A 12,560-nucleotide genomic window follows, 5' to 3' on the forward strand; every position below is an offset into this window, starting at 1 on the left:
GATCCTGTCCACAATGGGCACGTGAGCTGGACTGGACAGAACCGGACTACCAAGCAATGGAAGAAAGTAGCCTGCTTGGACAAATCATGTTTCCGAGATGTTACTTTGACATGTACCACCAGCTAAGCATTGTTGACCACATATACCCTTTCATGGAAACAGCATACTCCGATGGCTGTGACCTCTTTCAGCAGGATAATGCTCCCAGCCACAAATCAGAAATGTCTCAAGAATGGTTTGAGGTATTGATTGGACTACGAATTCCTCAGATCTCAGCCCAATATTTATATGTATTTATTTGAAGATGGTTTAACTTGATTGGATACTATTTTTCTTCTTTGTACTACCCTTTTTTCACCATTTCATCTGCAATAGACTCCGGCCCAGCTGTGAGGCTAGTTGGATAAGCTTGAAGGAACGATTGGATGTGATAAATGATGCCCTAGACTCCATCATTCACTCAAACAAATGATGACTTAAAAAGGAACATTTTTCCACCTTTTTACACATCTACTTGTTCACTTGCACTTACCTCTGCATCAAATCTCTTTGACAAAACACAGCTGTGGGGTGATGATTGTGCGTGCTTTCGTCTTCTGCTTATCTGGGAATATTCCAGCTGATCAAAGACCTGAACTTCAAGCCTTAAGAAACTGTGGCAGCTTAAAACCTTGAAAATGACTTGGGACCGAAAATTCAAGTAAAAGACAATCTCTTCTGTCTTTAGGCAAGGAAATATCACTCGCACGCCAACAGCTGCTGGTGGTGTTCTTGTCATAATAAGATTCGACTAAAAAGAGCTTTTTGTTTTTTACAGCAAAAGATTGACAGCGGAGAGCAAGGATTACGCTGCGACATTCTTTACTTTCATCCTCTGGCAAACAACTTCCTCTTCTGAACTCTTTCTAACCTTATCAGCATGTTATTACTTCAGCTCTCCTCTTTAAACAAGGAGCCCTCCGGATCAAACCCGTCCCCTGACTCATCCAGGCTCTCCCTCTTGTATTTACATCGCAATAAAACAGCAGAAGTCAGGGGGTGACTTAGGCCTTTCTATAAAACCCTTCTCCCAACAATCTTAGGGAAGAATAGACGCTAGGACGTTCTTGTGAGCTCTTTAATTACAGTACTGTGGCTTGGCAAACAATGTGCCATAGGAGGAGGGTGAGGAGGAGGAGGAGGCATGGTCGTGCTGGGAGCTGCGAGGTTGATAATGTTCCTGTGTTGCTGTTGCCTTTAGGGCGTATCTGGGTGGAAGTACAAGACAGTGTGCATGAACCTGGTACAGCTCAAACACCAAGCCTAACAGAGCGTGGAGAACAGGATGAAACACTACGTATTATTGATGCATGGGTAGAAATAACAGCTTGCATGTGCATGCACTGCAGGTCCGCGAGTGTGTGAGAAAGTGAGGAAAATGTGTACGAGCTCTACTTGTGCATATGTGTGGGCTAGTTTGATAAGGCTCTGGGGAAAAGGGCACATGAGGCAGCTCAACAATCAGCAAGTGCCTGAGGGCTATTAATCAGTCTCATTAAGACAGGGATGGATAAGAGTGCGTGTCTTGTGTGTCTTGTGATAATCACCTATTGACTGCTGCCTCCAGCTTATCAATCGCTCAAATGTGGCGAACTCGCAGCAGCCAAAAGTTTCATCGGGACTCACAGAGTCTGGGAGGAATGCAAAAGTTTTATCTTGTTACGTCTGCTCATTTGCAAGCCTGAGGCATAAAACCACCTTTGCCCTCCAACCTGACGCAATCTATTCGGTTTCTTAAGTTACCCATGAATTATTGCCTCATTTAAAGACATAATCGGATGAACTAAGCTTTGGCAAAAGTTCAGTAAGATCAACACATTTTCATTCCTAACTTATCTTCATTTAACGCACTGAGTGCATATTTAATGTTAGTTTGCAATGTGCAGGGTAGTCCTCCAGAATACTGTCTCACTAGATGAGGAAGTATAAAAAACAAAATCACGTCCACGTTAGGAGCGATGGCAGCAACTTTGACTTTTAGTTTTCAGACAGTGTTTCGGGTAGGTTCAATCAAAACGACTTGATTAGGTTTAATAAAAGCTTATGATTAAAATAGGAACAGAGTAAAAGTCAAATACTGCTCCTACAGTAAGTTTAAGAACGGTTTCTGTAAAGTACAAACCTCGGACGGTACCTGTAACTTGTCTCATGATGTTTTTGGCATTTTTTGTTGTGTTAAGCTTCAGAATGATTCGGCTTTGTTTTGCTTGTTAAATTAAGGGTACGTGTGTAAAATCTCACCACTAGATGTCAGATTGCGGTCAACTGAATTCTTACTCCTCCTACTTCAAGTGCACAATGCTAGCTACGGTGGCCGCTGTAGGTGTCCATGTCTCGTCACCCTGGAAATGGCTGTAAAACTGACTGACTAATATGGGAGTTTGATATCAGTCAATGATTTGGTGAAGCTCACTTCTGTCCCATGACACCTATACTGAGGCGAGTTGTTGAGGATATCCTGAACTTATCTGTCAATGCTGCTGTTAGCAGCTATTAGCCGGCAAGTCGATCTAACCCTGTTGGACTCGGGCTCTTTGACTACATCCTCTCATCATATGAGAGTTTATTCACAAATTGTTTTTCAGAGCCGGCACATTAGCTGGCATAATGTTAGCTTATAACCAGCTGTTGTTGTTCTCACTTCTCTGGAGAAGTAGTAATTACAACAATACTGGGAATTAATAATTATGTTTATGCGCATTTAAGGTTAAGTGGATTAATTCCAGGTTTGTGACATAAAATAGGGCTAATACATGACTTTGGGTCACCTGGGTTAAATCACTGGTCCTAAAAATGCGTCTCATAAAGACAAAAAGTATATATGGGGATTCTGATCATAATATCCAGAAACCTAGTTGTCCTATGATGCAAACCTTAAATGTCTTTGTCTGTCAGTTCCCACACCTTTTTTGTTCCCATACTTTTTAAAACGCACTTTAAAATGCACGTTTAAATTCATAGTGTCCCGATGGTATCACCACTCGGTATTTTCTCTGACTTCCTCTGCAGCTACAATCACTTTCAAAGGCTATGTAGTACGCCACATGTCTACTACACTATCATGTATTCATAAACCCAGTGGAGTTCCTCTTCAATCCCAGCAGCTGCTGTTCGGAATTAAGAACTTGCCGATAACCACGGTGGGAAAATTCATTAAAACTCGCCAGCAACCAAATAAGGAATTACAATTTCAGTTGGCGGGTAAGTCTACTAGGAACTTTGGTAGATGAGAATCCATCATGCTGGATTCCTTTTCTATTCTGAAAATACTGTGTGTTGCATAGTAAAATAAGCGTGAACTAAAGCCTGAGGATAAAAAAGGATTTTTTTCCCTTTCCCTGCATAACAATGGCACCTTTACGCCTATAAACACAAGGCAGGAAAAATTACATTTCAGCATTCTAAAGTTAGTATTCTAGCTTTCAGTGCCTCAAGGACTGTAACTAAAACCTATTAATGCAGCTCTCTTCAATTTGAATTTTGTAGCAGCTGAATCGAGGATACAACAGTAGCATTTGCTGATAATATATATTTAAATATTAAAGAATGTGGTTATTAAATAGTTACTAGAAGCACCTTTTTCTTTGAATATCTTGAAGAAAGCCGGGGATGCTCCTCTGTCACCCAAGAAAACACTGTATTCTGGACACAAGAGCACCCAGTAACTCCCTTTGAATACTACACAGAGGTATGTCACTGGCTGTCATGTCTGCCTTGATTTAGCCAATGACAGGATGGTACAAGGTCCCTGCGGACTGGTACTGGACGTGAGGGTAATAGCCAATCAGATGGCAGACGGTGGGTGGTGATATGGTGGTGACACAGTCTGGGATTTTTGTTTTTTTGTTGGCAGCCAGCGGATGGAGCCTGCGAAATGTATCTGTCACTTCCACTGGCAGGACTGCCATGTTAGCGCATCAATCATTGCCAGAGTGCCGGACGTGGACACCGGCCCAGGAACAATGTGCTCGTTAACGGGAGTGTGAAGATGTGTGTGTGTCTGTGTTTTAGGAGCTTCAGCCTTCTGTTCCAATATGGACTCAAGGTAAGACAAAGAAAAAAGTCCAAAAAGACCCGCGAGGGGCTCCGGATAACAACAAGGAGGAATGTGAACTCTTAACAGTTTATACATTTGCTGAGCCAGGTTCAGATGACTTACATTCTTGGCAGCAGTGGACTAATAGCAACAAGAAATTTAAATACAAGGCTGGAGATGGAAAGTTTTTTACCATATTAGCAAAAAGTGCTGACCTGTAAGTGCTTGCATATAAGCCATTTATCTACACAATCCATCAGCTGAGGTGTGCAGCCACGTGTCACCTGCAGCTTTAGTTATGTTTACATTTTTGATATATCGAACTATACAACTGACAATTAAAACTAGAGAGTCATCACAGATAGATGGATAGATAAAGAGATCTATTGAGTATGGTGACCCATTTCCCTTGTTCTCCAGTAACAGAGATATACCATTTCCATTTCAACATAGCAAACTGCAACCCTGTCTACACATTATATACCCATCCATACTAAATAGCAATGACAGTATTGGTGATTTGAAACTTTGCTGGTGCTAAATAAAATACCTTTTCCTACACAACACCTACATTGCATAGAGCTGATGCTCACTGCATTAGAGTAATTGCTGTTAATGTGCCAAATGGCTTTCTTTCAACCTGTGGAGTGGTCAGCTGCTCTACACCTGAGCCCAGAATGCTGGCTAATCACTTAGAAACATGAGCATTTAATGTTCATGCATAAGCAGCTCTTAAGCCCAATTCACACTGGATTTGAATAACCCCAGGTTGATTGCAACATATTCACACCATGTTAACAGATTTACTAAGGAAACTCTCTACATAATGCTAATTGTGAGGCACAGATGGAACAGCAGAAATACACTGGCCTAGATGCATCTCTGTGCACACAGTGGACGAAAGAGAGACACCAGGGAGTTTATTTCCCGCCAAAACTCCTTCTTGAAGCAAATCATGCCACTCGGCCTGCAGGCACTCGTATTTCAGCGGTTGTTTTCAAGCACTAAATTAACTTGAATTTCGGTGGTCACCAGGACACTAAAATTGCAAATATTGAATCAACAGTCAAGTCGACTAAAAATCACAATAGAAAGGTTATTAGTTTGATAGAAGATAATGTTCTTAAAAGCCTTTTTTCCCTCTTGGTAGATATTTTTCCCCACCTTAACTTGATACATCTCTCTTTTGTCTCTGAGAGCACTGAATCACCGTTAACTTCATTCATGTAAAGTACTGTCCATAAGTCTTAAGTCACCCAGTATTTCTTTGTGTTTCATTAGGCAAGTGGGAAAAAGATTAATTTACTGAAATGCCTGAGTTTGTACAACACAAGAGTTTGTAAGTCAATATTTAGTATGACCACCTTTGTAGCTCAACACAGCCTGAACTCTCTGATACAAGTTTTCGTTCAATTTCTTTAAGTAGACTTCAGGAAGTTCTCCTGGCTTCCTGAAGCTTTTGAACAATGGCTTCTTGACAGCCACCCTTCTACTGAGACCATTTCTGATGAAGCCTCACCGAACAGTAGGTGGCTCAACTGAAGTCCCATTTGCATCTCTGAGATCCTGTGTCAGGTCTTTGATGGATTTGTTCCTATTTCTTATGGAAATGACTTTCAGATACCGTTCATCTTTTATAGATAGTTTTTCAGGCTTGCCACTTCTTCTTTTGTGCCCCAGAAAAAGAAGGGCAATTTCCTCAAATTTCTAAAAACACACTATATTCCATGCTGAGATATACTGTACCAAGTTTTCAGCTAATAGCTCTTTGGGAATCACCTTGTTGGTGCAAGAACACTATTTCATGCTTGTCCAACTGTGTTAACCTTGGCATTTTTCATAGATTCAGCTAAAGAAATGGGAACAAATTGTGTTGCTTCTAGCAACAAAGTGCCTGCAGATGCTATTTAAAATGGGTTCGCTGCTAAGTTGTTTATTATGTATAGACACAAAAATGATTCATCCCTTAAGTAAGGTGCCATTTTATACTTTAGTGATTCTTAGGCAAGTGTTAAGTGACTTAAAAAATATAATAAAATAATTGCCTCCCAATAAGTCAAATATACCACTTGCCCCCCCTCCCAAATAAGGTAGTAAAATCAGAACAAAATATCAGATACCATATTTAGACAAGATATTTGGTGTTGGTGTCTGCTTTGGTGTTAATGAAAGTAGCATCAATCCCCAAAATATGAATGATTTCACAGGTTAAGGCAAATTACATTTTTTCCCTCCTCATCTTTTCTGACTGCTTTTTTTTTTTTTTTTACTAATTTTGCATGTGGCTATGGTCACTGTCACTGTCACTAGATACTGGGAGCCTGCAGAGGCTGCATAGGTAGTCCAACTCCTCCAGGGTGGTATCTCAATACATGCTATTGGCAGAAGTTTTCCTATGTTTCCCAGCACAGTCTCAATAGCATGAAAAATATTCCAGGAGAGACACAGTTACTCTAGGAGAGCTGGACAAGTCCTTAACCCATCAGCAGGACTGGTATATATTCTTTTGTAGAGCACTACAAAAATGTTCTCCAGCAGGTCATTGGTGTAAACAATCAGAAAAAGACTTCAAGAGGGTGGCTCGAGGGCCCTACATTCTCTAGTGGGACCTTTGCTTGCTATTCGGCATCATATATCCTGATTGGCATTCGTGATAGAATATCAGAATTAGCAGGTCCAACACTGGCACCATGTGTTGGACCTGTCACATGTGCTCACCCGGAGCACATGTGACAGACATGAAAGGGTCTGGAGAAGCCATGAACAACATTATGCTGCCTGTAACTTTAGTCACAGTGAGCAGTTTGGTGGTAGGTCAGTGATGGTCTGCCATTAGATATCAGAATAAAATCCCTGCACCAACTGTCAGGTCTGATGCTAGGGCAGTGGGTCCTGGCTTCCTCCTGGTTCATGACTGTACTCGTCCTCATGTGGCAAGAGTACGCAGGCAGCTCCTGGAGGATGAAGGAACTGATACCATTAACCTGTCCCACGCTCGCCTGACCTAAATCTAAGAGAACACTCCTGAGACATTATCCAGTCCATCTGAAGCCACCAGGCTGCACCTCAAACTGTCCACGAACTCAGTGATGGCCTGGTCAAGATGTGGGGGGTTCCCCCAGAACGTCATCTCGTTAGGAACCTTCCCCGACATTGCCAGGCATTCAAACAAGCAGGTGGTGGCCATACAAACTACTGAGTACTATTTTCAGTTGATGCAATGAAATTCCAGCATAACTGACCGGCCTGCTTCATCATATTTGCGCTTTGATTTTCAGGGTGTCTTTGACTTCAGCTTTAATGATAATACCAATCTCCATCAAACAGTTTGGTATCCTTTCACTCCTAACACCTTACCCAGTCTGTATACGTATTGATATCCAGCATGATCTGATGACTTTTCTAAGTGTTTCTTTAATATTCTTGAGCACTGTATATCAATAATAAATTATATAATTAATTATGTGGACAGAGCTGCTTTTGCATGTATGACTCAAAGCCACATCACCTCTTTTAAAATGTGGCAAATGCGCCAATTAGGCAAGTCAAATTCTTTTATCAACTTGGTGAACTTTCAAATGTCAAACTGCAGCTTTGGCCTTTGTATCACTGTAGACTAATGAAACGGGAAAAACAGAAATGGGAAAAAGCCTCATACTCTAAAACCTCTCTATCATCTAGGACATGAATGGCCAACATCAAAAAACTGGAGAACCCACGTGTTCAGATTCAATTCAGTTTACCTCCAAATAGCCCGTGCTACACAACAAACATCCCCACCCAGAGTCATGATGAATGCTGCAAGTTTCTCCACAGGATCTGATTAGACAGCAAAAAAGCTAAAACGGGGGCAGAAGACAGATAGAAGCCACACCAAAGGCATCCCCCCCACCACCCTCCCCATCACTACCACCAGTACAAATCTACCCAATGACATTTTCCCCACAGGGCCAGAGTCAGACCAAATCATCCGCACATGAATGCCACTATTAGTTCCATGATTAGGGTGAGGGATGGTTGGATGCCTAATGAGCGAGTCAGTGTGAGTAACTGTGCACTCTCTTAGTGTGTGTGTGTTGCATATGAGGGGTAATGAGCAAGGGTGAACCCCCCGCAATGGCTTTGATTGACAAGAGAGTGAGATTATACAAGGGGCTTAAGAGTGTCATCGGCTGGGGGAATGGGTGAGGAAGGAGGTTGATATCGCATTCATGCACCCACATGGGGTAAACACCTGCACGCACACACACTCAAACACATTGCGATGAAATGATTCTGAGAGAAGCCAATGACATAATTAGGATCTGTATCTAAAATGAAAGCATTGCAGGTGCTGATATCAAGTTAAGAAGGAAGGCACCAAGTGGACTGCTGGGGTACTATAGAAATCCTTATGATTTATTTAAACCTTAATGTGTGCACTGGAAATTCAATCTGCACTGATTAAACAGTAATGAAGACCGATGGAATAGAAGGGGAAGGGAACAGGGGGCACTCTTTCTGGGGGAGGGTGTGAGAGTAAGTATGAGATGGGCGAGGATGCGAGACAGGGCGAGTGACTGAGGGACTTGTGGAGGGTAATGAACAAGTGTGACAGTCAGTCTGTGAGTGTCGCTATGAACTACAGTCCTTTAATAAAAGTTGGTGAATTGGAAAATTGCTTATAAATCTGTCAGAGACCAAAACTGACTGGATGGGGAGAATAGCAAAACACAGAGACGCTGAAGGTGTCCAACCGTGGATCAACTTGCCTCTGACCTACATACCGCCATTGTGGAGGAACTGAACCTGCATGACCAACAATTATAGCAAGCAACATTACAGGCTAATAGACCCAATATAAGATATAAGATAAGGTAAAACCATATGGCTAATATCTTTGGCTATCAAGCCTAGTTCATCACGAGAACCAAGGAAGTCACTGAATGTCAGTTTTTGGATGTGCCTTTTGATTTCTATTTACAGGACTCCTCAGCATCAGTCCAAATCAGTTTTATTTATACAGCACCAAATCACAACAGCAGTCACCTCAAGGTGTTTTTACTATAATGTACAGACTCTGCTATAATACAGAGAAAACCCCAACAGTCAGACAACCACCTATGAGCAAACACTTGGCGATGGTAGGAAGGAAAAACTCCTTTTTAACAGGAAGAAACCTGGAAGAATCAGGCTCAGGGAGAGGCAACCATCTGCTGCAACAGCTTAGGGTGAGGGGAGACAGGGTCAGGGCAAAAGGGATACTAATTTTAATGCACAGGATAGTTGTTAGCTGTTTTTCAGCATGCTTCAAGGGGAATCAAGAGAACACAACTGAGTGGTCCGACTTAGTGACTTGATTTTAGCTGTCTGCTAAAACAACTTTAACTTCAACTTTAGCCTCAACAAGATTGAAAGAGGTGAATTAAAAAAAAAAATACAAAGGTCACTCTTTGCTGTTTTTGCTCTCTTGATTTGAAGCATACTGAAAAACAGCTAATAGCAAACAAGAGCCTAAGGAGTGAATGTAAAAAAAAAAAAATACTGCTATGTGGTTATTATAGAGATCAAAACAACACATGAACAATTTTTTTGTTGGCATTAGGCTAATTTCTTAGCAGAAGTTAGCCATTTTAACATGAAAGACTGTGGGGATTTAGTCACTCTTGGAGCCAGCCTCAAGTGGCCATTGGCGCTTTTCCATGCCGGCATCATTTTTCAGCCCTGCAGGTTGGTTGGCTGCTTGGTCAAACTATGATATGGTGTCTGTTGCGCACATGGGTTCCTGCTTTTGCATGCAATTTTTAAAAAAAAAGAAAGAAAAATGCCAAGCGCATTTAAAATTGGACCTGACTGTTTTGGCCCAATGAAAGGAGCGATACTGAGAAATCAAAGGAAGCAAAACAATTAGTGTGCTGAATGTGTTTTTGAATGTTTCCATACTGTCTGCGTGATATTTTTGTCAGAGCACAGCCGCTTGAACCTCACAGACTGGAAGATTACCTGTGTTCTCACCCTGCGCTTGCACCGCCACCATCTACTTTTTAATAATAACTGAAATTGGCCTAAAGCTATTCCCAGACTAAAAGTTGGGCAACCTGGCCTGACTTTTAGAAAACAAGGAGAGGAAGCCTAAAATTGCAAAAGGACGGAGTGTATGAGGGTCTGGGATGTGGCTCGTGAGCAGAGATCTACACTCACTTGGCACTCGGTTGATGGCTCTCAGCGGCCTCAGCACACGAACTGTCCTCACTGCTGAAAAGCTGACGTTCTGCAGGTTGAGCGAGTACTCCAGCATCCTGGAACATACAGAAAGAATGGAAGCATGTGTGAATAGAGCTGCGGCAAATGCTGTTGCTGTTTCTGCAGGACGTGCTCGATCACGCTGGGAATTAAAACACAGAAAAATGGGAAAACATTATTATGTAGCCAATTATATTTTGCATGTATTAAACACTTCCCACCCCTCACAGGGCAAGTGGTGATTAATCATCGTATGGTTCTGAACCACATTTACATTCTTGCTTTTAGACATGGCTGCAATGCATGTGTTCTGGCAAACAATATGCTTTCATTCCAGCGCTCTGTGGACTGCAACTGAAAGTCCAGAAAAGTTTGAAAAACGCACACATGCTTACACACTGACACTGAGACACACACACACATAGTGCTGTGCCTGTTTGTGCTTGCACACTGAGCAAAGCATCCACGCGATGTTTGCGAGCCTGACAAACACACAGTTATATTTGCATGTACCCTCGCACAATCAGCCTTCAAAGCAGAGAGTGGCATATGCGCTTCCCCTTTGAGACGTCAAGAGCGGGTGAATCACTCATCACTGAATGGAGGATATGGCTTCGACAGTACATAAAAGAGCAGCATCAGATCAGTCGGCCTCTTAGCCTTGAGACGCCACACACGCACTCACATACATGCACACAGGGGCGCGCGCACACACACACACACACAACACACTCTACACACAGCTCTTTAGAGGTGCTTTTCTGACTGTGATGGGAGGTTAGAAGGACAACACTTAGGGGAGAGACTGTGGAATGCCTGAAAAAACGTTTTTCTTGTTTTTTGATCAGTGTTTATCGTTATCCCTTCTCACACTCACTGCCTCTGCTTACGTGTGTGTTGGATATGTGTGTGTGTGAGTGTGTGGACCAGATGTTGAGCACATGTGCTGCTTGAAGGAGCGTGCAGATGAAGGAATTCCCTCCTCGAACTGACTCCAAGTCTGTCTGTCTGACAAATTCGCAACACATGTCGGAGAGGGTATGTGTGTGTGTGTGTGTGTGTGCAGCACCTTAAGTGGGAGAAACTCCCTTAATGAACCCATGAATGCCCGCCTTTTACACATTAAGGTGTCCCGGGACAATCCCTTCTTGCTTGTTACACTGGAGCAAAACAAGAATAGCTACTCCTTCCTTCTCTCGTTCTCTCAGACGCACATACACAATCACAAGTATGCATACACAGAGCTGACAGATGGCTTGCAGGCCGGAGAGAGAAGGTAAATGGGTAAACAGTTAACAGAACAGCATGGAGATGCCCTCCCACAACCAGCAGAGACATGAGGTTAGCGGTATCTTCCAGTCCCCGGAAACAGGAACCTCAGATCAGAACCTGTGTAATATTCAGTAATGGTTGCTATGGACATTCAGTTTATTTTCATGAAACAGTGACTTAGAAAAGAAAGACATTTGAAAGTACAGAACTGAATCAGCGTAAGGACGGCTTTATGACAAAATATTACACATACTATGGTTGATATACAAAGACAACATTATAAGAACACTCAACCTATGTTTCAAATCAGCTCATGAAAGTGCCTCATTTGGCTCTTTTGTCAAGTATAGAAAATTTCCTTAAATAATCTCACTTCATACCAGAAAACAGGAAACAGCATACTGTTAGATTATTGGAAATGTAGGTTTTTCCATAATCACATTTTACATTGTGGGCGACATATAGGGCCCACTTTGATCTTAAATGGGCTGGAGAGGTGATAATGATAAATGTCCAAAGCTACAGAAAAGTAATGTTAGTTCATTTCCCAGATTGCCTTGGAATTCTAAAATAGTTTTCTTTTATTTTTTTTTACTGCAAGCTCACAATAATTTTCCTGTCATTTAATTTTTTATATGTGAGGTAATTACTTTGGTTTAGTATGAATGGCAAATGAGAACTCGTTAAAACTTGAAAATACTCTCAAAAAGTCCAAATCTATATTGTCCGTCACATTTCCTGAAGTTGTCTGGACGTATAAGACACCTGGTCTAAAGCAAGAGCAGTAAAAAGTATCTGTAAGTAACCCTCACCGTAATATAGACGCACAGGACAATCTCTATACTAAAAAACACTGTACTAATGAAGAGGTTATCTAATACAAGAAATAATACAAATTCTTTAATTAAATCAACAGATATTAGTTTATAAGCACCAAAAGACCAAAGATCAACATATTTCATATTTGGAAGAGAGCACGGATTGCTTTGTT

At 41.8% G+C, this 12,560-nt stretch overlaps 1 protein-coding gene across 1 annotated transcript in view; it reads right to left on the minus strand.

Annotated features, from left to right (window-relative positions):
- The window catches only part of cacna1g (calcium channel, voltage-dependent, T type, alpha 1G subunit), a 310,938-nt gene that overhangs the window by 146,430 nt on the left and 151,948 nt on the right, over positions 1–12,560 (minus strand). The window contains exon 5 of the mRNA XM_084938287.1: positions 10,256–10,353. Within this exon, the coding sequence (XP_084794413.1) occupies positions 10,256–10,353 (98 nt within the window). The remainder of the gene's footprint in view (positions 1–10,255; positions 10,354–12,560) is intronic.

The sequence above is a fragment of the Perissodus microlepis genome, chromosome 8, assembly GCF_051167445.1.
Source record: "Perissodus microlepis isolate ML-2025 ecotype Zambia chromosome 8, ASM5116744v1, whole genome shotgun sequence".
Lineage (NCBI taxonomy): Eukaryota > Metazoa > Chordata > Actinopteri > Cichliformes > Cichlidae > Perissodus > Perissodus microlepis.